Consider the following 27,728-nt stretch of genomic DNA (forward strand, 5'->3'; position numbering starts at 1 on the left):
TTCCACGTGGGCCAACTGCCCAGATTCCCCCCCCCAGCTGTGCTTTCAGGCAAGGAAACAGAAGTTGGGGGGATTTGCTGCCAAATGACTCCCATGCAGCCCCCACCCCTACCTTGGCCCTGACACACCGCAATCTGGATCAGGACTGAAACCCGATGCCCACACCAGTATCACTGCCATCTCACACGTCTCCAACACCCTGGATTTCGTTTCACTCATTTCCCCCAAACCCGCTGATTGATCCCATCAATGTCCTGGTTGGCAGCTTGCATTTATTCTTATTCTGTTCAAGTTCCTCTCCCTGTCATTTGGAATCAGCTCAGAGAGGGAGCGGAGAGGCAGCTTCGCCAGGAACACAAGCGCTGGCAAGCAGGTGGTGTGCAGCATACAAAGAGGAGAGGCCCAGTCCCACCGAGCCCCCTCTGCAGGAGCAGGCTATCTGCACACCTGCGGTGGGCGAGGCTTCGCCACAAACGTCTGGATACCCAAATGGTCTCTTTTGTCCCAAAATGAAGGAGAGAAAAAGAACAGGGACGCCGACTTGCCCCGCTCTCCGTCCCCCGCACTGCTGCCTTGGAGGGTGTTGGCATACCGCGGAGGTGCGCGTCATGCGCAAATGTCAAATCTCCGCACGGAGGCCGTCCCGTGGATGGGCAGTGGGCAGGGGAGCTTGCTGTCCACCTCCTGGCACATCTCCAGGTAAGGGTCCAAGAGAACCATGTTGGGGAGTGCAGCGTTGCCCTGTCTCTGCGCCAGGAGATAGATCCTGCCATTGGCTGTGCTGCACCCCGTGAAGAACCGTCGCGCCAGGCAATCCTCCTCCACCGGCGTCCACTCACCCGAGTCCACGTCAAAGCGGAAGGCGCCCCCTCCCACGGTGTAGATGGCCCCATTCAGAGCCACAACGCAGAGGTCATACCTGGGGGTGGAGAGAGGAGAGCGTCAGGCAGGTGCCTCCACCCCAGGAGGCTAGGGGAATCGTAGAATCATAGAGTTGGAAGAGACCACAAGGGCCATCCAGTCCAACCCCTGCCAAGCAGGAAACACCATCAAAGCATTCCTGACAGATGGCTGTCAAGCCTCTGCTTAAAGACCTCCAAAGGAGGAGACTCCACCACACTCCTTCGCAGCAAATTCCACTGCCGAACAGCTCTTACTGTCAGGAAGTTCTTCCTAATGTTTAGGTGGAATCTTCTTTCTTGTAGTTTGAATCCATTGCTCCGTGTCCACTTCTCTGGAGCAGCAGAAAACAACCTGCTCCTGTCCAGGGGACAGCCAACCCCAAGGCAGATCTTACTTCTCCTCCTGTTCCTGATGCAAATCTTCCCCAGCCTCTGGTGGGGAGTGGGGGTATGCCACTTTGGGAGATGCCTCAGGTGCCCAAATGTTTTGGGCTTGCCTGCTTGGAGGTGTCCCAGGTGCAAAGCAGCTTCGGACATTCCTCAGCCTGGGCAGTCGTGAGTTTACTGCTGCATTTAGAAGGAGACTGGGAGGGGGGCTCCCTTTGGGAATGGGGCGGAATAGCCACATTTAATGGAGAGATGGGGGAATGGACAGTGTGAGGGATGATTTGCAAACCTGCAGATGGACAGCAGGTGCCTCCAAGTTCTGAAGGTGCATCCTGGCTCAGAAGAGGCCGTCTTGGCCCAGGGTCAAGGGGGGGGGAGAAAGTCACAATCAGGGTGAAAGCCCCAAAGCGCAGGCGCCCATTGAAGGTCTGTGGGGCAGAGGCAGGCAAGGAAGGCTTCAGTGAGAGGACAACAACTGCGGAGTTTGATTATTTTGATTTTCTGTTCAATTATTTTGGTTATCTTAACATTTTCTATTTTGATTATTAAAGTTCATATTTTTCTTTTGAATTTTCAAATTGCCGGAAGGAGGCATACCAGGCACCATCCAGCCACCTTAGGGGCTCTGCTTTAGATTTGTGAAGGATTTATTCATGACTCTTTTCTTCTGAAGATATTCCACATACAGTATTGCAGTCAGAGAGCTGAAAATAAAGCCGATATTTTCCCCATCTGACAACCAATGTGCCTCTTTGGTTTCAGATACGAGTACGTGGCTAGATAAGTTTAAACATGAGCCACCCTAGCTGCGAGGGGGGCATGGAAATTTGTGTCCTGGGCTTTTGGGACTTGTCTACCCCATTTACTGAGGGATGCAGGTGGCGCTGCAGTCTAAACCACAGAGCCTAGGGCTTGCCGATCAGAAGGTCGGCGGTTCAAATCCCCATGACGGGCTGAGCTCCCGTTGTTCGGTCCCACCTCCTGCCCACCTAGCAGTTCGAAAGCACGTCAAAGTGCAAATGGATAAATAGGTATCGCTCCGGCAGGAAGGTAAACAGCATTTCCGTGCGGTGCTCTAGTTTTGGCAGAAGTGGCTTAGTCATGCTGGCCACATGACCCGGAAAAACTGCGGACAAACGCCGGCTCCCTCGGACAGTAAAGCAAGATGAGCACTGCAACCCCAGAGTTGTCCGTGACTGGACCTAATGGTCAGGGGTAGCTTTACCTTTGCCCCATTTACTATCTGAAAACAAAACAGCACATTGGTTGCCAGATGTGAATTCTTTTCCACTACCGAGGGCCTTCTCGGTAGTGGCGCCCACCCTGTGGAACGCCCTCCCATCACATGTCAAAGAGAAAAACAACTACCAGACTTTTAGAAGACATCTGAAGCCAGCCATGTTTAGGGGGGCTTTTAATGTTTAATAGATCACTGTGTTTTATTTTTCTGTTGGAAGCCGCCCAGAGTGGCTGGGCGGGGTATAAATAATAAATTATTATTATTATTATTATTATTATTATTATTATTATTATTATCTCCTGCCCCACTAACAACACAGTAGAGGATGAGAACCAGTCTTCCTTCTCCTCAATGGGCTTCCTTCCCAGGAGGGCGAGTTCCACCAGCCCCTCATTTCTCTCTACAGCAGGTGCAGAAACTGCCTGCTTATCCATTGGACCCCTCTTGGTCTCGTCTGCTCTGCCCACCAAAGCCTGTCTTCACATGCAGAAGCCCGTAACTCACTGAGGATTTGAGACCCCTTGGCTCACTTCACCTGGTTCTGCCGGCCAGTTGAAGCTGTTCCAGGATGGTGGCTGCTGCCACCTGCTGGCAGCTTCTAGGAGCGACAGGTGGGAGCTGAGTGCAGGGGGGAGGGACCCAAGGTGTACACACTTACTGGTACTCCAGGAGCAGGATGTGCCCCCCACCCTTAACACCCCAACCTCCAGAACCGCCTCACCTAGGGAGAGGCGAGAAGGAGACCACATCCCAGATGTCCGTTTCCACGTCCAGCCGCTGGACAGCATGGCAGACACCTCCATTCTCGTCCAGGCCACAGACGACATAGACGCGAGTCCCCACACTGACCGCCCCGGCCCTCTCCACGGGGTGGGCCAGGGGGCTGGTGCTCTCCCAGGAAGAGTCAGCAGGCGCCAGGCGCTCCACCTCGGCCGTGACAGCCCCCTCCTCAGTGCTGCCGCCCATCACATAGAGGTGGAAACCCACCCCTACAGCGCAGTGGCTGTGGCGTGCCCTCTTCATGGCCGGGCCATCCAGCCAGTTGTCGTCCCAGCTGTTGTAGATCAGCACCCAGTCCACGCTGCTCCAGGAGAACTCCTCGCGGAAGTAGCCGCCCGTCACGAAGAGGAAGTTGCCTGTGGAGAGAGAGCACGAGAGATGCCATTTCCCCTTTCACCACGGACCCACCACACACAGAGAGGCATCGCTTCCGCTGCACATTGCCTCCTGCTGAAAGCAAAGTGGTTCGTCTCCAAAGGGGTGATATTTCACATCTTGCATTCATTTCATCGTGAAGCAAAAGCTACGAGGATGTGAGGTGGGGACAACCAACTGCATACATAGAACTGGGGGACAATGGCTATTTCTGCCCCCGTTTCCATTGGGGTTGCCTGATGCCCCAAAGAGGTATGAGACAGGGTGAATCGAGGCTGAGGGAGACATGGCCAGGAAATAAACATCTATTGGAAGGCAGCCCAAGACAGGGAGTTTGGAGATTTCTGTGTTTTATCATCATCATCTTCATTATCATTATTATTTCTGGGTCTAAACTGTTTCTGGTGCAACGGGACAGTGTCACAGAAACCAGAGCGCACAGAAATGTCATTTACCTTCCTGCCGCAGTGGTAGCCATTTACTGTATCTACTTGCAGTGGCAGGCTTTCGAACTGCTAGGTTGGCAGGAGCTGGGACAGAGCAACAGGAGCTCACCCCATCGCAGGGATTCGAACTGCCGACCTTCTGATTGGCAAGCCCGCTCAGTGGTTTAGACCGCAGCGCCACCCACATCAGGCAAGGCCTTGGCAGAGGCAGAGCAGTACACTTTGTAGAAGCTCTTTTCCTCAGGCTTCTTGCAAAGCAGGAAGCAAGTCTAAAGAAAAGGGAACCTCTGAGCATGTGCAGAGTGCAGCCAAACCTCCTGGCACCAGGTAGCGACAGCTGGCACTCTCCCACCCTAGCATTCCACTAGACGCAAACCTCAAAGGGGAAACCCTCTGCCCGCCCACACCAACCCAGAGGGCACCAAAGCAGAGGCCTGACCCTCAACAGCATGGGGAAAATGCTAGCCACCTGCAGGCTGGCTCACACTCTGTGCATGCTCAGAGGCCAGAAGAGTTACCGATGGCAGCCACAGCATACTGGGTGAGGTTCTTGCGCCGGAGAGGGGCCCGGGTCTGCCACACCTCCGTCTTCGGCTGGAATTGGAAAAGCTCCTGCTGCTCTTGGTCGTGTTTGCCAGCCAGGACGAAGAGGACCTCGTGGCTGCGCCCCACACAAGGTGAGAGGCCTACCTGTCTCCAGCTGGCAGGCGGGCAAGCATCCAGCTTTTGCAGTAGCCGCCCCGAGGTGTCCTGCCCTGGGGGGCTCTTGCAGCTCCGCACCAGCCGCTCGAGGAAGGGCAGGCTCAGAAAGGGTCCGCGGATGAGGCCCGCCAACTCCAGGAAGACTGCTTCCCGCCCAGCAGGGTCGGCAGCTGCCCACTGCAGCAGCGCCTCAAAGGCTGCCTCCTCGCGCCTCACAAAGAGATCGTCGCTCCGCAGCAGCACCCGCAGCGTCTCTGCAGGGGCCTCCATAAACTCCTCGCCAGAAGCCACTTCGGCCCAGTGTGAGAGCACCACAGAAAGTGCAGCCGCCTGCAGGTGGGCGCAGGAGAAACATTGCGCGTAGGCCAGGAAACCAAGGCAGTTGGAGACGTGCAGCTCCCTCTCCAGGAATGTCTCACAGCGCCGCTTGGCGCAGTCCAGCTGCAGGAAGTCAGCCGCCTCCAGCAGGTCTGTGACGTTGTTGCGGTCAAGGAGGAGGCTGCCCGTCTGTGTGAAGGCCAGCAGGGCCTGGAAGGCAGTGGGGTCCAGGCCCTGGATCTGGATCCGAGGTGCTGTGCGCTCCCGCGTGCCTCCAAAGAACATGGCCTCGAAGTAGCGACTGTAGCGGGCCAAGGCCCAGCGCTCGACAGGGAACTCCCTGTCGCCCACCTCCAGGACCACGTGGCCTCCTGACTGGGCCCCAGAAGACACCCCTTCCAGGCCAGCCATGTTCACCAGGTGCAAGCAGGCCACACTTTGGGCTGCGCAGGAGCGCTTTGGCCAGGCAACCAAGACGGATATAGCAGCAACTCGGTCCCTAAAAATAGATCCCTCCCTTCTGGCTCCCTCTCAGCTGCCCAGGCGGCTAGTGAGGCGTCGCCAGGATGTAAGAAGAGCTGCTGGATCGGGCCAAGCCCAACATCCCTCTTTCCCTGCCGGGACCAAGAGAGACTGCTTCTGCACCTGGAGGTTCCACAAGAATGTCAGAAGACTGTGGCTGCCAGACCGCATCAAAGGGAGCACATCCAGCCCAGTGGCCAAGTCGATGCCCCCAAAGGAAACCCTGCAAGTGATGCGAGAGCAGTAGCCTCTGGTTCTGCAGCATTCTAAGGTAGAGTGACTCTGTCCGTGAAGGCCCATTTAGGAATCGTGAGGAATTAAGCAGAGCCCTGCAGCAGCAGCAGCAGCAGCAGCTGCATCAGGCCAAAGGGGCACATCAAGCCCAGCAGCCTATTCTCACAGGTGCCCCAAAGAACCTAGGGATCCAGATAGACTGCCTCTGAAACTGGAGATTCCACAGCAGCATTGGAAGAGCCTGGCTGCTGGGCTGGAAATTGAAATCCTATGATGAAATCAAAGATTCCTTGACTAGTTGGTTACAGTACCATCAGGTAAATGATGTGTTCTCAATGGATAAAAAAATAGGCTTTGAAGACAAAAGGTCTAAATTTCAAATAGAATTGTTGGAAAGCAGAATAAAATTGTCTAAAATGTATAATTTGTTGTTAGAATGGTATACAAAGGATGAATTGACAAAAGATGTGATGATAAAATGGGCAAAGGATTTTGGGTACAATATTGAGCATGATGCGTGGTTGTAACTATGGAATCAAACATTGAAGTTTACTGCATGTACCACCCTGAAAGAGAATGTTTGGAAGATGATGTATAGATGGTATCTAACACCAGCAAACTAGCCAAAATGTATAGGATGAGTAATAAAATGTGCTGGAAATGTAATGAGAAGGAAGGAGATTTTTATCATATGTGGTGGAAATGCGAAGAAGTTAAAAGATTTTGGGAAATGATATATAATGAACTGAAAAAGAACTTTAAGTATACTTTTCCCAAAAAAACCAGAGGCATTTTTATTAGGAATTATTGGACAAGAGATTGTAAAGGAGGACCATATAATTTTTTTGTACGCGACAACCGCGGCTAGGACTTTGTTAGCCCAAAAATGGAAAACCCAGGAATTACCAACGATTGAGGAGTGGCAGACAAAAATGATAGACTATGTGGAATTAGCAAGACTGACTAGCAGGATCCGGAACCAGGAGGAGACAAGGTTCCAAAAAGACTGGAGTAATTTGTGGACTATATGGAAAAGAACTGTAGAAATTTAAAGACACTTGCAGGACTGAAATAAATCCTACGAACTGATGTTAAAAGGAAGGAATAAAGGAACTGCAAGATAAGAGTTGATTAGAAAACCAAATGAGAGGAGGGAGGGAAGTCAAGCTCGACAGAGCATTGAGAAGAAGTGTAGAAATAATGGTTTAAAAGATATTTTTGTGTGTTGTACTTGTTTTTGAATGTTTGTTTGTTCTGTTTATTGTTTTAAATGTGCTTATTTGGAAAATTTAATAAAATGCTTCATAAAAAAAAGGAAGAGCCTGGCTGCTGGATCAGGTCCATCTATCCCAGCCTCCTCTTCTCACAGTGGCCAACCCATAAGCAGGATCCAAGCAAGAGAGCAGCTCTCCCCTCCTGTGATTTCCAGCAACTGGTATTCAAAGCATTGCTGCCTTGTCTGGATTCCTGGGTTCTTAGGGAAGCTTTGACCACTGCAAAGACAGGAGGCTGGGCTAGATGGGCCTGATCCAGCAGCCTCTTCGGACGTCCTCATTCCTGGGGTACACACTCCTCATAGGTAGCCTTACTGTGCTACTGACACCTGCAACTAAAGAAGCCAAGTAGAAAGTGCTGCTAGAGCAAAGAACCTTTAAAACGAAGTAGTTTTCCTTGCGGCTGCACCTCAGGCATTTACACTTGATTCAAAGAGATTGGAGATAGGCTATAGATGGCTCCCATCCTGTCCCAAAGAAACTTGCTTTATCGTTCCAAGTTCTGATATCACATTTCAAAGCAGCAGAGTCTTATAAATTCTAGATGAGTTTTGGATAGCTTTTTATTTGTGGCTTTTCAGGAATTCTCCTGAAAAGGAAAGAGTCACCGCCTGGAAATTAAGAGGAGTTGGACAAAGGTGTCATTACAATTCCTGACATTTGGCAAAGCGCTTGACCCCTTCTAGCAGACAACCGTCCTGGAGAAAGGAAGGCAGACACTATTAACCCTAAGGGGAAATGGGCAAAGCTCTTTCCTCCAAAGCTCTGGGGAAAGAACAGCAAGCCAATGTAGGAACAGCACAACAACAAAAAACCCCATCTTCCTGTGTAATATTTTACATAAACACAGCAGGCTATTTCAGTGGCTCTAGACTGGAGTCAAAAGTTCACAGCAAAACAAGGTTATTTTCTGAAATAGTTTTCAGGGCCTCTCCTGGCAAAACGCTTTTTTCCTTGTGAGACACAGTTTCAAAATGGGGGAGGGGGGATAACTAAAACCCAGTAACAACCACCTCACATAAGTTAACAAGGTCCTTTGCCAGTATAAACATAGCATACAAAAATATGTTCCCCTTGGCAGGAGAGTCCATTCTTGTCAGTGGGGGCTGGCCCTCCGAGTCCTCTCAAGATTTTAGCTGCAGAAGTGATAGGCTTAGCCGTCTTGCTGCTGAATGAAGGGGTTGGGAATGGCTTCCATCCCATCCTGGGGACAGATGAGGACCACCGAGGTCCCTCGGCAGACGACCAGTCCCAGCTGACGGGTGTCCTCTGTGAGCTTGTATTGGTCATCTGGATCTGTAAAGGAAAAAGCCCAGAAAAAGCTACAACACTGGGTCCCACCAGCTATCCTGGTCTCAAGCTCTGAGGGTGCTTTTCTGCACCAGTCAGCGCCTCGAACTCAGACCTGGGAGCCAGGTGGCAGCCAGAGGCAAGAGCTGGGGCTCAACATCCCTCAGCAAGACAAGAGCCTCCTGGGATCAGCTGTGGCAGCAGCACTAGGCTGCATTCCACTGAGAACTACAGAAATTACTGGGCCCAAGCCAGCTGTGTCCTTGAATCTCAGTGGGTCTACTCTGAATAGGACCAGGTGGAGAACAGAATAACCTGTTACTGGACAGGTCTCCTTGATGGTTGTTAGAATCATAGAATCACAGAGTTGGAAGAGACCACAAGGGCCATCCAGTCCAACCTCCTGCCAAGCAGGAAACATGTTAGCCATGGGTGATACACGGAACCAGCCCAGTTGGTTGGGAGCCTTTGTTCTCCTCTGTTGGGGCATCTAGTTGGCCACTGCAGAAAAGGGGGAGCAGGACCGTGGCCTGATCCTGCAGAGGATGGGGAAAATTCATGGAGAAGAGCTTGCTCTTTTCCTGTCACCTGCTTGCTGTGGGGGGAGGGGTCATGGGGTCTTATACGCACCTCTCATATACTCGATGGTCCCATCCAGCACCAGGTTTAGAAGGGGGTCAAATCCTTTCAAGACACCGCTGGCTGTGGGAAAACAGGGAGAAACAGTCAGGAGCCCTCAGGAACAACGCCAAGGCTGAACACAGAAAGCTGTGATGTTAGTTACGTTCTGGATATTACAGTGGCGATTTCCTAACAAGCAGGATAATGCCAATCTGGCCGCAAAGGAGAACAGATCCACCCTCAGCCCTGAATCAGGAAGAGGCGGTGACAGGCACAGTGTCGGGTCCCCAATAGCAGAGGTGCTATGGAGACTCTGCTTACCTTCCCGGCCACCCTGGAACTTCACACGAATGGTTTTATCGATGTACTTAGACAGATCCAATATACTTTCTTTCTTCTTCTTCTCTTTGTCCTAAATCGAGGTGGGAGAAAATGGGGCTCAGGTGAGCTCAGTTTCCAGCTTGTTTTACTGTAAACTGGGGAAATCAAACAGTCATCATTTTAGCCCAATGAGGCCTCAGGTTTAACCCCCTCCCCATGGCATCGCTGGGTCAGGCTGCGAATGCTCCCTGCCCTGATTAAAATGCCGGAGGGCAGGTGTCAGTTCACAGTACTGAGCTAGCTGGGACAGAGGAAGCAGGTGTCCATCAGGACTAGCCAGCCAGTGGGTAGGGCCAGAGCAGAAGCCAACATTTTCTGATTTCCTCCCTGTCCTCCTTGTCACATTGTGCCATGGCCAAAAGCCTTCCTGCATTGGGCCACTTCTCATCCTGCCTCCCTTGCGAAACGGTGACCTCGGCCTGCGACACCTGCTCTTCCCCCGCACGAGGAGATAAGCCGCGATAGAGCCTCCCGCTCCAGGCGCAACCTATCAGTCAATGGCCGCTGGATGATGGCGGGCCTCGCCTAATTCATGACGTCAGCGCCTCATTCGCCTACCTGGTCGTAGCGCCGCCTGCATAAATCTACATATATCCCCCTCTTCCCACCCCACCAGGATCCCCTCCGCTCTACTCACCGCCATCTTGCTCTCCACAGGCATCCCGCTTCCGCGCCACTTCCGCCCGCTTTCAAACAGGCCCCGCCTCCGCCGCTCCTCCAATGGTAGGGCCAGGAACCAACCCGCGAGCCCCGCCTCTTCCTCCCGGCGCTGTCTTGCCCGCTCTAGGCCTCGGGCTCCCGACTCCACTCCCTTGTCGCCCTAAGAGCGAGAGGGAGGCGGGGATTTCGATAGCCTATTTCCGTCCCAGAGCGGAAGTGCCGCCAGCCGCCCGCGGAGACCGGGCTGAAGCGTCGGAAGGGTCTCTCGCGACCGGCCCTGAGGGCGCTAAGTTACCTCTCGGCGCTTTTTAAACGTTCCTATCTATAACGTGGTTGTGTGACTCTCCGCCCCCCCAGTCCCTAAGCGCCCAGAGAAAGAGAGCGGCTTCCTGTCCGAGTTGCTGGCTAACCGGGAGCTCACTTCCTGTTTGTACCGGAAGCAGAACCCCCTCCCTCCCTCGCCCCTCCCCCGGGTTGCAGGGAGGACAAATGGCGGCGATGGCGGCGGCGGCGGCTTCCCTGGGGCGGAGAACCCTGCTCGGGTCGTGGCTGCTCCTGGCGGTCCAGGTGAGGAGGAAGAGGAGGCTCTTCTCATGCAGAGAGTGGGGCTCCTCTCTAGTCCTCCCTCGCGTCCGAGAGGCGGGGTCGCGGGGGGGGGGAGGCGCTCCGGTTCTTCGGCTGCCCTTATTCCATCAAGGGGGAGTCTCAGTTGCCCCCTCCACGAAATGGGCTGAAGCCACGCCGCCTCGTAGGAAGCGGGCTATCTCCACCTATGGCGCTAGGGACCCCCGAGGGTCTTCCAGTCCAGCCCCCTGCAAGGCAGGAACCTTTTGGCCCGGGATCCCGAGATGGGCTTCGCATGCTGCACCATTTCCCTTGGAGCAAAGCAGCTTGAAGGTTTGATCCCCGCCTGGGACAGCTTCATATTCTTGCGCTGCAGAGGGTTGGACTAGATGATCCTCAGGGTCCCTTGCAACTTTGTGGAAAGAGTTCTGCAGGAAGCTGGTTTGCTGTGCTCAGTCTGGTGCAGCCCTTTGGGTGTGGAGCCAGGGCGCTCTGCCCTGCTGAGCTGCAGGACCTAACCCTTTGAAACAAAGGGGGCTGCTAGTCCTCATGGCTTCTGCCTTGCCCAGAGTCTGGCCCTTGGGAGCTGTCCAGCTCAGCGTCACCTCCGCAGAGACTGGCAGCCAATGGCTCTCCAGGAAGAACTGATCCTGGATCCTGCATGCACAGCAAGCATGCCATCATTGGGATGTGGCCCTTCGCTGCTGTTGGGGTATGAGGGTCATTTTTGCTCAGCCCCCCCGCAGTAATGGGCTTAGGAGTTGCTGTATGGAAAAGTCTGCAGGTAAATGCTTTGACCAGGAGGGAGGGAAGTGTTAAACATATTCAGAGACACACAGAGAGAAATAGCACATAGCACTTGGGTGTTGACAAGTGTATGAATGGACTTGCTGCCCCAGTGATGCAGGTTGAGCTGTGCCCTGCGCCTTGGTGCTGCTGCTGCTGTTGTCACAGCCTCAGTTTCCCCTTCCATGCAATGGGCCCAGTGCACCAGGAAGAAGTCTGCAGGGTCAGCCCAAATGGGTTGCTCAGCCCACGAATCTTGTTTCCACACTGGCAGAAAGTGAGCACAGCCACTTTCTCCAGGGGAAGCCCCAGGGGGGCTCCTTGGGCAAGACACCTAATCTTTGTCTTGGGTGGGGGAAGACGCCCTGTTTAAATTGTTGTTCCTATGAATTGTTAGCTAGCCTAGTGGCCCTCCTGGGTCATGAGAACGCTGCCATGGCCACCCATAGAGGCGGCCATCCTGGGTACACCTCCCCAGGAAAGGTGGTGGTGGGACTTTATCGTGGGGGGGGGGGAATGAACTTAATTTGCCCTTTTGCATTTAGCAGCTGGTAGGGATCCCCCATCCAGCTGTTTGGGGGGTGCCAGCATGTGCCAGTGACTGCTCTCACCTGTAGCTAAACAGCCTCTCCTGCAAAAACAAACAAACAAACAAAAACCTCATCCAGGACATTCAAAGTCCTTTGCAGCTGCTGTTGTGACCCTCTTGGCAACTAGATACTGTACTTTGCTGAGGTGAGGAGAGAACTGGTGATGTCCCAGCTGGCGCAAGGCAAGGGGTGGTCCAAGAACTGAGCCGCCTCAAAGAATCTCAGGAGAGAAGGGTGTGATAGCAACCACCACAAAGTCACACATCCCAAAGGGCCCCCTTCGCCCCCTGGGTGTTGGAGAGCAGCCAGTGGGTGGAGTATTGAAGCCCCCTGAGAGACAGGGTTGTGCACCTCGGGTGCAGTGGCTGCAGAAACGGCATGCCTTGGAAGACCCCCTCAAGGGATTCCCTACAGTATCCATCTCTGGAGAGGTAGGCTGTGTCGCTTGTGGTGGTTTTGGGACTCTCCCTTCCTCCAGATGGAGACAAAGACCTGAGCCCTCTAATCTTACACCCCCAGCAGTTAAGTGGCTGGTTCTTCCCTAGTGAAGGAGAGAGAGATTCCCAACCCAAGTTGCCAACTCCGGTCACAATGTCCTCACACACACTCCTATTGGCTGAGGGTGGGTCTGCCCATAAATCCTGGTGGACAGCAAGGGTCATGTGGGAAGTCCCAAAGGCATCCTGAGTCCAGATTGTGTGGGACTTTGAAGCAGCACCTGGGAGCCTGCAAAGCTGATGGGAAGTTGGAGTGATGTGCAGCACCCCCTCGCTTTCCTCTTGCTGCCTAGTTCTTGCCCCCTTTTGCGTTTTCAGTCAGTCCTGTGCAGAGAGTTTTCTTCCTCTCTTGTAACACTAGGACTTGTGGGCCTCCCATGAAGCTGAATGTTGGAAAATTCAGGGCAGGTGAAAGACAGGACTTATTCATGGAGTTAAACTGTGGAACTCCCTTCCCCAGGAGGTAGTGATGGCCACCAAACTTAGATGGCTTTGAAAGAGGATTAGACAAATTCATGGAGGAGAATAAGGTTATAAATGGCTGTTAGCCAACCTCCGGGGTTGGAGGCAGTAATGCTTCTCAATCCCAGTTGCTGGAAGCCACAAAAGAGGGCTCTTGTGCTTGAATCTTGCTTGCTGGTTTCCCTTTGGCCTGATCCAGGAGGTTTTTCTTCCATTCTTATGGGAGGTGAGCCCGGATGCTGCCGGGAGTGATGGGAAGCAAATCTTCTCCCTCTGTTTTCCAGGTCTCCTGTGAGTTTGGCATGGTCCGCGTCTTCTCCGAGAAGGGGAGTTCCAAGGGGAAGGACTACTGCATTCTTTTCAACTCCCAGTGGGCTCATCTGCCCCATGACCTGGGCAAGGCGGTGAGTGGCTCCTGCGGCACCTCAGCTGGCAGGGAGGGAGCCCTTCCCTAGGGTGGCACCTGCCCTGCTTATCATCATTGTTTACATCTCTAGCCCATGCTTGGTCAAGTTAATGATTCCAAAATGGATGATTAGTCACGGAAAGTCATAGAAGCATAGAGTTGGAAGGGACCGCAAGAGTCATCTAGTCCAGAGGTTTTCAAGCTTTTTGAGTCCACAGTTCCCTTGACCAACTACATTCTTTCTGCAGCACCCCTGTGGGGCTCAGGAGCCCAGTTATATCACCCCTTTATCAAACACCCTCCCTTATGGAGTGTTCCCTCAGCCCCCTCTCCTCGGGAGTCCTCTGGGCAGACACAGCTGCCACCACCACCCCGTCCCAAAGGGAGGTGCCGCCTCACACTGCCCCACAAGGAAGCACCCCCTGGCCAGCCCCAGAGACACCATTCACCTGGGGAACTTGTTGCCAGAGCTGCTGCAGCAAGCAACTGTGCAAGCCTTTGGGAGACAGGGATGCAAGAGGGCATAATAGGAAGGAGGGAAGGAAAGAGGGACAGAGGTCAGGGGTGCCACAGGCAACTATCCTTTAAGGCACCCCAGGGTGTCACGGCACACAGGTTGAAAACCACTGATCTAGTCCAACCCCCTGCAATTCAGGAATATTTCCCCCCTACGTGGGGCTCAAACCCACAATGCTTCAGTTGAGATTCCTACATTGCAGGGGGTTGGGCTAGATGACTCTCGGGGTCCCTTTCAACTCTATAACTCTGAGATAAGGAGCCACACATAAACTTTGAAACCCTTTTGTGTGTTTGTGTAAACGTATTACCGTATTTTTCGCTCTGGACCATAGGGCACACCTCTTTTTTAGGGTGCACCGGACCATAGGGCACACCTCATTTTTAGTGGAGGAAAACCAGAAGATCCCCCCCCCGGGTTTTCCTCCTCTAAAAGGCTGGGAGGGGGGCGCTGGAGGGGGAGCGAAGGAGGCAGTGGCGGTGGAGGGACCAGTCCGGCTTCCCCTGCCTTCCCCGCCCCCTTGCGACACCTGCTTTCTCGCTGAATGCGGCAGGGGGCGGGCGGAGGTGATGCTGCCGCTCGCAAGAGATCGGAGCCTGCATTTGGGAGAAACACAGCGTAGCACTGTGTCCCAACCGCAGGCTCCGATCCCTGCTCTTGCGAGGGGCAGAGGCGGGCAGCTGCAGAGGGGGACAGAGAAGCACCTTTCGGGTGCTCTTTCTCCGCCCACCCCCCAGCCTCTGATGCTGTCCACCTCTGACGCTCTCAAGGGATTGGAGCCTGCATTCAGAGACACAGCGTAGCACTGTGTCTCTCCCGACCGCAGGCTGCGATCCCTCCTCTTGCGAGGGGCAGAGGCAGGGAGGCGGCCTTGTCGCTATCAAGAGCAGGGATTGGAGCCTGCAGTTGGGAGAGGCACTGGCTCGGCGGCAGAGGCATCCCTCCGCTTGGACTGCAGTGGCAGCTGAGGGATCCCGCTGCTGGAGCCGTGTCATTTGCTCCATAGGACGCACAGAGATTCCCCCTTACTCTTGAGGAGAAAAAAATGCGTCCTATGGAGTGAAAAATACAGCATTTCGTTTTGTCAGAGAGCAATTATTGTCAGAGAGATGAAAATTGAAAGGTGAGAAACCAAACTACAAAGCAGCCATGTAGGATGAGTCCCATTGCCCAGGTGTTAAAGTAACAAAGTCCAAGAAAAGACTTATCACAATGTTATCAGGTTATTAAGTCTAGTTCAAGATTTGCATGGCTGGGGATGAGGGTTGCCTTGAAAATGATGGTTCCGTTGTACATGCATAATAAAGGAATGCCAAATCATATTGAAAGTGCCTGAAGATGTTAGTCCTCATTGAAATCTCAAATTATGCGTGATTTTCTCCAGTATAGCCTCTATTCTAGAGTGGTGCCAAGCACTCAGTGTAAGACTTTGGACTGTTTTCCATTAAGTTGCAGTGACTATTTCATCTGTCAAAATCATATATGGAACCAGTTATTTTGGCAATCTAACTCACTATGATAAAAAGAGCTAAGTAGCATTAATTTTGGACAACAAACAGTAGTGATCATTTTGGTCAAATTCAATTTCGTCCTTGCAGATCTTGGCACACATGCTTCCTGATGTGGCAGGAGCTGGTCCTTCAAGGATTGGGGCCCTAAGTCATTTAGGAGTTTGTAGGCTAGCACCAACCCCATGAATTAGAGCACCCTCCCCTTGGGCCTCAGCTGGCGCCCGCTTCGTGATCCTTTTGGCCCTGGGGTGAAACACCTTTCTTTGCTCAGGCCTGTTGGAGCTGCTTTGTTGCATTTGGGGCATTCTGAGATTCCTTTGTTGTTCCTCTGAAGCTGAGGAGCAGCTTAGAGGGCTCTGTTTTCCTCTCCTCATGTTCTCCTCTTCCTCTTTTCCTCCTCCAGTCTCTGCTGCAGCTGCAGGACCAGACGGTCTCCGTCCTGTGTGCTCCTTCAGACGTTCCCGACGGCGGCTTCAGCAGCACCATCCCCATGGTCATGCGGGGCAACTGCACCTTCTATGAGAAAGTCCGGCTGGCCCAGATCAACGGGGCAAGGGGGCTGCTGATCGTCAGTCGAGAGAGGCTGGTGAGTCCCCGGGGAGGGGCGGGGAGAGAAGGTGACACTCCTTCCTGCTGCCAGCCTGGTGGGAATTAGCCTGGCATTTGTAGCCCACCCTCTTTCCCCTAAGGAGCTCCAGGTGGCGTCCATGCGTCTCCCCGCTCTCCATATTATCCTCACAACAGCCCTGTGAGGAAGGCTAGGTTGAGAGTTGGCAGCTGGCCCAAACTTCATGACTGAGTGGTTTCACCTTTTAAGTTGCGTTACTGAAATAAATGCACTTTTCGACGATAACCAGAGGGTTAGAGTAGGGTCATATATGTCCACAGCCCTTAGCCTTAACACCGGCTCCCCACAGGGTTGTGTGTTGAGTCCCCTGCTCTGTACCTTCTATACGTATGATTGCACAGCTATCCACTCCAGCAACAAAATCATCAAGTTTGCTGGTGACACCACTGTGGTGGGGCTCATTTCTGGAGGGGATGAGTCTGCCTATCGGGACGAGGTGGAGCGGCTCTGTGTTTGGTGTGGAGATAATAATCTGGTCCTTAATAATGCCAAGACCAAGGAACTCAAATGAAGGGCTCCCTTTTGAATCTTTTCTGTCTCCTTTAGACCTAGTGCCCGAAGCCATTATCTTACAACAACTTCAAGGTCACCACTAGGATGTTTTGGTAGGCAGGAGCAGAATGACAGGAGCAGAATGACAGAGCAGCCTGCCTCTATATTGGTACCTCGGTTTACAAACACAATTGGTTCCAGAAGTCTGTACTTAACCTGAAGTGTACTTAACCTGAAGCGAACTTTCCCATTGAAAGTAATGGAAGGTGGATTAATCTGTTCCAGACGGGTCCGCGGAGTACTTAAACTGAAAATACTCAGACCAAGGCGTACTTAAACCGAGGTATGACTGTATTCCAAAAGTCAATTGCTGAAGTAGAAACAGTAAAAACTTTGCAACAAAGTCTCTGAATAAAGGAAATTTTATATCCACCTTTACTCTGTAGAATAAGATGGGTAACTATGTAACTGCAGCAGGAATTTATTCACTTTAACACTTGTACAGGTCCTTTGACAGTAGAGCGTAAACCGAAAGTAAGAAAGTATCAGACTGATTGTTGCATCATAATGGTGTCTCACTCTCTGGCTGGGAGGTCGTTTCCAAAAGGAAAGACGGCTCTTTAGCAAGCAAAATCCTCTTTGCAGGGAATCAAAGTTCAAAGGAAAAAACCCACCCCCTACCCCTGCTTAGAGGGGGAGTTCGCTGATTGCCTTAGGGAAGTTTAAAAGACAATTTTTAAAGTCCGTGGCTGCAGCTTCTCCGCCACTGCTTTCACTTTTTATCCAGCAGAAAGGAGCGACCTCCGTAATTTTAGCTCTCTTTCCGTGACCTGGTTTTCCAAATTTAGCCCGGTTAATTAGGTACTCGCGGTACAGTCTTTCCATTTTGTCAATGAAGAATTGACCGCTGGTGCCTTACGGACAACGAAGCTTGGCACTCTTTGACATAAGCGTTGGATCCGTAGCACCGCGACTCCGACCCTTTCGCTCTCAGGGCTCCAAAAGGGGGCTTACCGGGGAGAGGGGAGTTCGCTGGTGGTGCCCGCCAGATCACCAGGTCCCCAAGACGCCCTTCCTGGGGGTCTTTTCCAGGGGTCCGCTGCACTTTTGCTGTTTCCCCCACCTTCAAAGGGCCGAGGTCTCTCCAGACGAAGGGACCTATGTCCGATATGGCCGCGTGATCAATTAAAAAGAAACGGGGGAATTGTAATTTATGTAAACCCAAAATTGGAAGCAAAACAAAATTTTAAAGATCATGAAGGTAGGGTACTGGGAGTTCAGTTAACAAGAGGGAATGAACAAATAGTTATCGCAGGTTTATACGCACCTAATGGAAATAAGACAATTTTTTTAGGGAAGTAGAGCTCTATCTCTGCCTTGTCCTGTGTGGTTCTACTCATCTGACTTTCCTTTTTAATTTTCTTCGCTTTCTGCATGTCGTCCCTTCTGAGATTAATGTTCCCCTTCAAAATCTTTTCTGAACAATTAAGAGTTCTTAGGAAGCCGTTCATCTCCTCTTCTGGGGGTGAGAGGCTCCCTCCCTCCCCCCCCTCCTGCTGCTCCTCTTGCAATGGGTGTTACCCCCAAATGCGCAGCAGCCATTGATGAGTTAGGCTGGGGATGAGTCCCGTGAGCTGGGAGGACTGGGACAAACAGAGGAGGATTGGGGCCTGCGTGCACTTCTGAGCTTCACGCACCCTTTGGCTTTGGGGGTGGGCACGTTGGGAGGGGGTGGTGCATGTGGCATCACTTTGCTCTCCCCCCTCATCCCCTCCAGGTCCCGCCGGCTGGCAACCGCAGTCAGTATGAGGAGATTGACATCCCGGTGGCTCTGCTGAGCTACGCGGACATGCTGGATATTGGCAAGGTGAGACCCCGTCCGAGTTCCCCAGTCAGGGGCATTGGGGGCGGTACTGCTTTTTGGGCCCCCAAGAGTTTAGGCCAGTTACACACTGGCATTTCCTGGAGGACGTCCTGTTTCCCGGAGGGTAGATCTTTCCTGGGGCAACTCTTTTTTAGGGTCAGCTGAGCTCCCTTCTCTCTCTCTCCCTCTTCCTCAGAGCTTTGGGCCCTCGGTCAAGGTGGCCATGTATGCCCCCAACGAGCCAGTCTTGGACTACAACATGGTGATCATCTTCGTGATGGCTGTGGGGACGGTGGCTGTCGGAGGCTACTGGGCAGGGAGCAGGGATGTCAAGAAGTGAGTTGGGGCAGGGGGCCAGTAGAAGCTCCCTGCAGTGCCATGGGGCTCATCCTGCCTTCTTGGCTGTTCAGAGCTGCTCTCTCTGGAATCAAAGCATGTGGGACCTCTGAAGAAGCTGCCACCTGCTAAGTCCAAGGCACCAGCCCCTGGGAATACATAGAAGGTGTTTGGTGAGGTGTCGAGGCAGCACAGGATCCAGGATCCGTAGGATTCCTTGCATCCATTGAGCTCTTGGAGGGAGTCACTGCTAGGGGTTCCTCCCATGACTTCTCAAATAGCCTGATAGGCTGCCTCCTCCATGCGTTTCCCACGGAGCCAATGGCTACCACCCACATCTCATGGCTGCAAATGATTTCGTGAAGCGTGAAGCTTTGCCGGGGGTGTGTGTGTGGAGAGGCTGGCAGCCCTGAGCATCATTTGGGAGTTTCTGAGCCCTCGCAGGATGCTTCCCCTCTCGTCGGCTGGCCCCTCCATGAGTGGTACAGTTCCAGCAAGGGTCTCCAGCCTCGGCTGACCTCATCTCCCTTGCAGGCGGTACATGAAGCACAAACGGGACGACGGAGTGGAGAAGCACGAGGACGAGACGGTGGACGTCACCCCCATCATGATCTGTGTCTTTGTGGTCATGTGCTGCTCCATGCTCATCCTGCTCTATTACTTCTACGACCACCTAGGTACTTGCGCTGGCTTCTCAGTGCTCTTCTGCAGCCTCCCTCCAGCCCTTTGTCTTCATTCATCCTTCCTTGTCCCCTTTCCCCCCTGCAGTGTATGCTATCATTGGGATTTTCTGCCTGGCGGCTTCGATCGGCCTCTACAGCTGCCTTTCCCCGTTTGTCCGAAGGTTTCCTCTGGGGAAATGCAGGTAAGAGGCAGAAGACGGTCTCGCTTTGCCACCTTTGGCTAAGTGGCCCTGGCACGTGAAGCTTGCGGGGGCCAATGGACTGGGTTCAAATCCTGCCTGGCCATAGACACCCACACCCACCCATGGAAAGAAACAGGTTATCGGGGCATGAATGCTTGTGGGGGGCTGGACAGAACCCCAAACCCTCTTCCTTTGGGACTTGGGAGCAGCTGTGCTTTAGCTTTCCCTCTCTGATATATTTTTATTTTGCTGGCTGCAAAATATTAATGTGGGGGGGGGCTGTTGGTTTTTGTTGCTGCTGGTCTCGTTTAGCAGCCAGTATCTAGGAAACAAGCGCTGAATTCTTAAATGCATTAGATGGGCAAGATGTGGATCTTGTATGTGTGGGGCGGGGCGGGATCCCTTCTTCCATGGCTCTCTGGGCTCCCTCCCAACTCTCAGCTGACTCTCAGCTGCACAAGAAAAGGGACCTTGTTGTTGCAGAAAGATCCTCGCTTCCACTGCAAAAAGATGAAAGCAATGAAATTCTGTGCCTCACCAAATCTCGTCCCTGGCAAGCAGGCAGAAAACCCCACCCTGTGCGCTTTGCAAGTGCGCAAATGCCCTTTCTAAGGGCATGTTGCCTTGTGGGGTTTTGAATCTGTGCAAGGCAGGTCTGGCTGTATTTGCTTCATTCTGCTGGGATCTCTGAGATCTTTTTGCCTTTTTCTTGCACAGGTCAGACAAAGAGAGTAGGAGGGGGGCCTGTTCTGAGCTACATAGAAGAGCAGAAAGTCCTACCCCAGGACAAAAAAATGAAGGACATGAATCCTGAGCTCAGCCATTTATTATTATTTATTAAATGTGTATATCGCTCTATATCTGCAGACGTCAGAGCTGTGCCCCTGTTTGTGGGGGCTCCTGGATTTGGCCCCTGACCCCTTTTCCCTCGGTCCTCAAAAGCCTCCACACCAAGCGCGGGGGAGGGGGGGTTGAGTGGGTGGCACTGAGCAACTTAAGAGGGAGGGAAGTGTCTTTTTGAAGCATCCCTGAGCCCATAGAATAGAAAAAATAGTCTGTCTGCTGAGTTTGGTGACCTTGGCTCTGGCTGACAGCAGCTCTCCAGCGTGGCCTCGGGCAGGGAAGGTTTTTCCCCAACATCTCCTCCCCTGAAGATTCTGCCCGTGGGGATGAATATGTAGTGCCTTGGCAGAGCACCTGCTTGGCATGCAGAAGGTGCCAGGCTCTCTCCAACTCAGGCTGAGCAAAGACTCCTTCCCTGGAGAGCTGCTGCTGCCAGCCTGTGGAGGCAAACCTGCGCTCGATGGAACAGGCCTGACTCGGCATCAGGCAGCTCTCTGGGGTGGGGGCTCCAAGAGGTCCCCCTCCCTCTTGCCAAGTGGGGTGCAGGCCTCTCACCCCACCTCTCGCCCTCAGGGTACCCGACAACAACCTGCCCTACTTCCACAAGCGCCCCCAAGTGCGCATGTTGCTCCTGGCTGTCTTCTGCGTCGCCGTCAGCCTGGTCTGGGGCATCTTCCGCAATGAGGACCAGTGAGTGATGCGGCGCCTTTTGTGCTCTCCCCTTGGGATGGGTGGGGGGGCACCTGTCCCTTCGAAGAGCCTCTTGCTCCCCCCCCCACGTGCTATTTTGCGCCTCTCAGCTACATCAGTTGCACCAGAAAGGTTTTCTTCCTCCTCTGCTCTTGCCCTTCTGCAGCTCTGCAGTGACCTCTTGGGCGCAGGGTGAAATGGGACCTTTGGCAGGGCGGAGGGAACATCCAGAACACACCCCAGCTGGCCATGGGGACTCTTTCTTGAGAGGAAGTGGGATGGGGGGAGAGAGCCCAAGGGGAAGTGGCTTGACCCTTCTCCCTCTGCTGTTGGAGGGGGTGGGCCCATTTGCCGTCTGTCCTGAGCCATGGCCATTCCCCCCCCAGGTGGGCCTGGATCCTGCAAGACGCCCTGGGAATCGCCTTCTGTCTTTACATGCTCAAGACCATCCGCTTGCCCACCTTCAAGGTAAGGCCTTGCGGGGGGGGGGAGAGACTTGGGGAGGGGGCTCACCCCCAGGACAGTGGGGAGGGAGGCTGACATGGGCCTCCTGGCTTGGCCTGAGGCCATCTCTCAATGTACTCTGCGACTCGAGGGCCAGAAGAAAGCCAACCTGGGGGGGTGGGGGGGCAGAATCAACAGTGACCCTCTGGGAGTGGCACCCCTCCCTTCCCCACTTCAGGGAAGGCCAGTTGGGGGTTGCGGAAGGGAAACCCCGAGCTCCTCTCACCTCCTGCCCTTTTTCCCTCCTGCCCCCCAGGGCTGCACGCTGCTCCTCCTGGTCCTCTTTGTCTACGACGTCTTCTTCGTTTTCATCACACCATACTTGACGAAGGTGCATAATTGGCCTGCCAGGGTGGGCAGGGGGTGGCCAGTCCCCCATGGGCATTGCAAATGGGGGTGCTGGAGGAGTCAGAGTTGGGCCGGGTCTTTCCCCTGGGGCCATCGGAAGTCCCTTCCCGATTCCCTGACTGGGATGCTTTCCCCAGAGAGGCTCGCTTGGTGCCATCATTGCATGTCTTCGGGCACCAGGCAAAAACATTCCTCTTCCCCCCAAGCCTCTTTCTTTTTTTGTCCTCTTGCCCCTCCTCACGTTTTCCTTCCAGACAGGAGAGAGCATCATGGTGGAAGTGGCTGCCGGCCCGACAGACTCTGCCACTCACGAAAAGGTGAGGGGCTGCCAGAGCGTCCTGGGTTTTGGTAGGGGGAGACGGCCTCTTCCCGGTAAACAAAATGGAGGTGATGCAGGATGAGCCTGGGAGAAGGCCAGAGGTCGGGGGGGGGGGGGTAATGGTCCAAACATGTAGTGGGCCCAGGACATCCCCAGCCCCACGGATCTAGGCCCAGAATGGCCCAGAGACCCCTAAGCCATAAGGGAAGAGGCGTTGGGAAGCACCCCTGGAGAGCAGGCAGGTTCAGTTTTGGGTTCTGGTCAGGCCTGAGAAGAGGTACTTCTGGGGTTCCTCCGTCCTTCTCCTTGGGCACAGGGCGCTTTCCCCATGCCTGGGGGGGGGCTTTGGGTTGTGCCATCCCCTGTCGCCCCCTCCTCACCTTAACTGCCAGATACCCTCTTTGGGGCAAGGGCTTGTGGGAGCTTTGGCCCCGTTTGGGGCAGCTTGTTGACCTGGATGAATCCCCTTCCCCCGGCAGCTTCCGATGGTGCTGAAGGTGCCCCGACTCAACTTCTCTCCACTGGCGCTGTGTGACCGACCCTTCTCCCTCCTGGGATTCGGGGACATTCTGGTTCCAGGTAGGCCCTCTCCCTTCCCACCTTGCTGGGGGGGGGAGGTTTCTTTGGGGCTGAGCCCCTGCTCGGCCCGCAGAAGGCAAAGAAGAGCCCCCAGCCTGGCCCTAAGAGAAGGACTGGCAGAGGAGAGGGCAGGGTCCCTTAGGGCTGGTCCAGTGGGAATGCTGCCTTCTCCTCCCTTGAAAGAGGATGGGGGGGTTGCCCTCCTTCCCTTGCCTCAGGCTCCCTCCTCTTTCCTCCCCAGGTCTCCTGGTGGCCTACTGCCATCGCTTTGACATCCAGGTCCAGTCCTCCCGGGTCTATTTTGTCGCTTGCACTATTGGTACGTCTGGCTCCCCCACCCCCACTGAATCCTTGCCAACACCTGCCTCCCGCTCCTCCCTTGGGAAACCCAGCGGCCCCCTCTTCTTACCTCCCGGCCCACCCTGGACTGGCGGAGTTCATTTACGTGCCACGTTTCTGCCATGCGCTGTGCCGAAAGCAGCAGCTATGCAGAGCCTCAAACTGCAGAGCCTGCCGAAATTCGGCGACAGCGCTGCCTTTCAGCTCTTGTCCTGAGAAGTGGCTCTCTTGTGGATGGATCGGGTCCCTTGGGAGCCCTCTGGGCGCAGCCCATCTCCACGTGTGCAACAGGACTGGCGGTGTTAGTGCAGTCTTGAAAGGATCCCTGCATTGCTTTGCCCCTAGCAGCAAGTTTTCTCCCAGCAACAGGGTTCCCATAGCAACAGACTTCTTTATTAGACAGGCTCTGAAGGAGAGAAGGGTGCTGACTGTTATAAGGCTGGGCGATAATTGATATAACATCCAAAATCAGCCTGACATTCATCTCGTCATATCGCTTCCATAATTTTTGACAATTGGCAATATATCACGAATCATGATGTGGGTGTGTGCATAGCACAGCTACGCAAAAAATCCTGGTGCAGGAAAAACCGTAAAGCCTCTCCGTAGCTCCATCCTCATTTCAGACATCATGGTACATTAGTCTGTCACAATGTTTAGCTGGTGATATATCACAAAGTTGAAAACCAAATATTTCCCAGCCATAGCTGTTCCTCTGTCCAGATTGCTGAAGAGCAGAGAGGAGGAATGATTCTCTGTGCCAGGTTTTCCTGCCTTTTCCATTATAATTTGTGATGTTCCATAAATCCTTGAAGCAGAGCTGGAAGGGGCAGAGGTGTTTATTTTATTCCCGTCTGAGAATTCACCCACAGATGAGCTGAGCTGAGAAAGACCGGGGGGGGAGCTTTCTGGGTGACTGCCAGCTGAAAAGGAGGCCCCCCCTTCTCTCCCCTGTCTCCCACTGCAGCCTACGGCCTGGGCCTCCTGGTGACCTTTGTGGCGCTCGCTCTGATGCAGAAGGGGCAGCCGGCGCTGCTCTACCTGGTGCCGTCCACACTCCTCACCAGCTTCGTGGTGGCGCTCTGGCGCAAGGAGCTGCCCATGTTCTGGACGGGCAGTGGATTTGCGGTGAATACCACTTTGATATGAGTCTCCTCCAGAAAAGGCCAATGTTAGGATAAAAGCCTCCCTAATTAGATTTAAAGTTGAGTAAAACTCTTGTTGGCATTATCCTCCACCCCCCCAAAAGGGAGCAATGAAATACTTTTGCTTTTTGGAAGTGGCTTTTGCAGACCTCCCCACTCCCCCAAAAGGAGGCCACCATTCACGGCTGGGGGTGAGGGAGGATGGTACATGGGGGGGGGGGGGCAGAGAAGCCACAGATGGCCAGCTTTCCTCCCCACAAGTCGTGATTCCTGCATTGCATGCAGTTGGACTAGATGACCCTCAGGGTCCCTTTCCAGCTCCACAGTTCTTCTCCATCACTCGGGGGGCAGAGGGGGGGTGCCCGTCTTGGAAAGGGGGCAAGAGGTGTTCATGGGTGTTGCTGGATCAGGCCTGAGGGCTCCCCGCAAGTAGGAGCCCTTCCACCTTCCAGAGTCCAGCTGCCTCTGTAGTGCCACCGCCCAGGACTCCCATGTGGGGAGAGTTGCTGCCGTCACATGGGGGGGGGGGGTTTGAATGCTCAGCTGGGTGGGAGGATCCAGGCAGGATCCAGCCACCGGACTCCTCAAATGCCCTCAAAAGGCTGGCGTCAGGCTTGAAAGTGGAGATGGGGTTGGCCTGGGTGAACCGAATGAGCCCAGGCCTGTCTTGGCAGCCCCCCTGGTTCCACTGGGGCCAGTCTAGAGGGGAGCTGGACACTCCTGGGTGTCCTGGGCTGAATGAGGGGAGTGTCTGTACAAAAGTTACCCATCTCTCTCTCTCTTCCTCCCCTCCCCTCACCCCCTCCCCGGTAATGTGGGGCTGCTCCTGCTTACAGAAAGACCTACCTCAGCCCCCCTTGGTGATCTCCCCAGTCAGCTGTCCTGCGGCCCCCAAGGAGGAGGCTGCTCCATCATCTCGCCCAGAAGCCAAGGACCAGCCAGCCACCCCGACTCCCGTGGAAGACATGGTCAGTGGCGGCAGCGCCCCGGACAACGGAGGAGAGGAGTCTGGCTGTGCCCCCTTCCTGGAAGAGGAGCAGGAGGAGGCAGTAGCTGTACAGACTGAGCCCACAGAGGCTTCCCCACAGAAGCCCCATATAGAAGAGCCCGGCGCTTGGGAGGACGGGAGCAAGAGCCCCTCTGCCTAGGAGACCCCTTTCGCCCCCATCCCTCCCTCCCTTCCCCATCACAGACTAACTTGAGACTAACTACGAGACGGACTCTGCCGCCTTTCGCACCCAGCACCGACGCGCACCACGTCCCTTTGGCCATCCAGCGCCGGGAAGCTGCGTGCGAAGAAGAAAACAGGCGCTTCACTTCTGGCATCCCCCTCCTTCCCCAAAATATGGTGCTTAATGAAGGTCCCGGTTAGAATTTCAGCGATAGTTTTAAAAGTGAAATAGCAGATGCCTTTCCCTTCCTGTTTCATGATGCTGGGGTAGTATTCAGATAACTTTTCCTAGGAAAACATAGGTATTATTTTGAGCTTTGAGGGGACAGTCTGGGCTGGTGTTTCTTAAGGATCACTGGGGTGGTGAAGAGAGAAGGGGACACCCCACCCCACTTCCTGCTTCTTTTCTGGCCTTGTCTGGGCTGGATTCTGTTGCTTCCAAAAGACCTTCCCCCCCCCCAAAAAAAGGATCTCTGGTTTCTGCCACTTGCTTTGTTTCATTTGCCCTCCCATCGCACACTTTGGCTGCAAAGGTGCCAAGGAACAAAGGCCTCTGGGAAGGGTCTGCTCCACCTTCCCATGTGGGGTGGGGGCAGTTGGGGGGCACCACCTCAGAGCTTGTGCTGTGGGGGGGTGCTCTTCCACTCTGGAGCTGCTCTTGGGTATCTTCTGCGTGAGACACCCCCTCTTCCGCCTTTGGCAACAGGGCAGCCCAGCCCTGGAGGAGGAGGGGGGCTGATCCTGTATGGACACCCCTTCCCTCCTCTCTGGGTCTCTTTTTGGGGGGGGGCCTTTCCCCTCTGTGGGTCTTTGTGTGTATCTACTCCCTCCCCCATTATATCGCGTTGCGTGTTGTTGGTGACCCTTTTTTTGTTTTCTGGACTCAAGACGCAGCAGTTCTGCCCCATCTCCCGGCTTCTGCTGAGCATCTCCCTGGGGGGTGGGCTGCAGCCTCCCCCTCCCCCTCCCCTTTCGCTTGTGCAGAATGATGGGCGCTTGTCTTAGACACTGCAGGATTATGCCTTAATTTAAGCTATTTTATAAATAACGTATATGGGACTTTTATTTTACAAAAGCCGGTTGGGAGAATAAACTTGACAAAGCATCGGTCATGGAAGCAGTCCGGGCTCCGGAGTCTGTTTGTTCACCCCCTCCATCCCGTCCTGGGGGGGTCTTCTGGTTCTTGAAGCTCCTCTCAGCATCTCCTAGGGAGGTGGAGGGGGTGGTCTAGGCTGCTGGGACACCCCAGGCGCCACGCAGGCAGAGGCCCCCTTTCTCTCCTGCGTCAGGCAGGGAGGGGATGTTGGCCTCTGCAAATGGGGAGTGGTGGGGTTTCCCCACAAGGGCAGATGGTATTAGTGGGTTTGCCTTTGGGACCATAGCTGTCAAGTTCTCCCCTTTTTTAAAGGGAAATTCCCTTATGCTGAATAGGCTTCCTCGTGAGAAAAGGGACCCCTTCCCATTCCACACACTTGACTGGAAAAGGGGAGCTGCATTTTTTTTATTATCTGTTGGCCAGATTTGTCTACCGACCTTGTACCTGAAGATCGCAGGGCTCTTCACAAAATAAAATCGCCATATCAAAAAAGTGCAGAATAGAAATGAGAACAAAGACAACCTAATAATCCCTGGAAGTCGCAGGAGAGGAGTGGCTCAGATCCTGCTGGCAGGGTTCCCATTAAAGCACCCAGTCGGCCGCTTGGCCTCATCCAGCAGCTGCCTCTTCTGCTGGGATTTCCCACGGCAGCGTCTTCTCTGGGCCACATTTATTCTTGCTCAGGAAGCCCTGAATTCAGCGACAAAAATTTTTACTGGGGTAAAAATGGCGAGTAAGACATTCTATTGTGGCAACACAGTCCAGGTTTAAGGTGACATCTGGCAATGAGCTTATATACCTGTGTTTCTAGCCCTGTTTGGTGTGCCAGAGGGTCTCAGGTTCTCTTCCCCACTGAGGCTGCTCAGGATCTTCAGCCGTGTTTAAGGGGGAACCCCGGAGAGAGATCCTATCCCAGAGTGGCCCCTGCAGCCTTCCTGTCCGTCCCAGGGAGGGTCTGCTACGTGACTCCAGCTGTCCTTTGGTACATGCTGTGCTCCCCGTCCTGACGCCACCTCTCAAATCTGGCTCTAGGCAGCAGCTCCA

At 53.9% G+C, this 27,728-nt stretch overlaps 3 protein-coding genes across 4 annotated transcripts; 1 reads left to right on the forward strand and 2 right to left on the reverse strand.

Annotated features, from left to right (window-relative positions):
• Positions 1-255: 255 nt before the first annotated feature.
• On the reverse strand, positions 256-6,020 carry LOC118087227 (kelch-like protein 21). The gene is made up of 3 exons (XM_035119675.2): positions 4,649-6,020; positions 3,251-3,665; positions 256-919 (listed from the first exon to the last, which is right to left on the reverse strand). Exons 1-3 carry the CDS (start codon positions 5,559-5,561, stop codon positions 607-609), a joined length of 1,641 nt encoding a protein of 546 aa, XP_034975566.2. The 5' UTR covers positions 5,562-6,020; the 3' UTR covers positions 256-606.
• A 1,705-nt stretch (positions 6,021-7,725) lies between these two features.
• Positions 7,726-10,365, reverse strand: LSM7 (LSM7 homolog, U6 small nuclear RNA and mRNA degradation associated). The gene is made up of 4 exons (XM_035119531.2): positions 10,110-10,365; positions 9,413-9,503; positions 9,101-9,172; positions 7,726-8,476 (listed from the first exon to the last, which is right to left on the reverse strand). Exons 1-4 carry the CDS (start codon positions 10,131-10,133, stop codon positions 8,334-8,336), a joined length of 330 nt encoding a protein of 109 aa, XP_034975422.1. The 5' UTR covers positions 10,134-10,365; the 3' UTR covers positions 7,726-8,333.
• Positions 10,366-10,445: 80 nt separating this feature from the next.
• Positions 10,446-26,113, forward strand: SPPL2B (signal peptide peptidase like 2B). Of its 2 annotated transcripts, none has more exons than XR_004692802.2 (15): positions 10,446-10,699; positions 13,316-13,435; positions 15,869-16,051; positions 18,363-18,452; positions 18,646-18,785; positions 19,320-19,462; positions 19,554-19,650; positions 21,067-21,183; positions 21,570-21,651; positions 21,944-22,018; positions 22,290-22,352; positions 22,834-22,933; positions 23,175-23,252; positions 24,240-24,476; positions 25,254-25,391. XR_004692802.2 is itself a non-coding variant. In XM_035119530.2 (15 exons), exons 1-15 carry the CDS (start codon positions 10,622-10,624, stop codon positions 25,563-25,565), a joined length of 1,839 nt encoding a protein of 612 aa, XP_034975421.2. In that variant the 5' UTR covers positions 10,446-10,621; the 3' UTR covers positions 25,566-26,113. The 2 variants fall into 2 exon arrangements, 1 of the variants encoding a protein (XP_034975421.2); XM_035119530.2 differs by having other exon boundaries at positions 24,240-24,400; positions 25,254-26,113.
• Positions 26,114-27,728: the final 1,615 nt, after the last annotated feature.

This window comes from Zootoca vivipara, chromosome 6, assembly GCF_963506605.1.
Source record: "Zootoca vivipara chromosome 6, rZooViv1.1, whole genome shotgun sequence".
NCBI classification, from domain to species: Eukaryota; Metazoa; Chordata; class Lepidosauria; order Squamata; family Lacertidae; genus Zootoca; species Zootoca vivipara.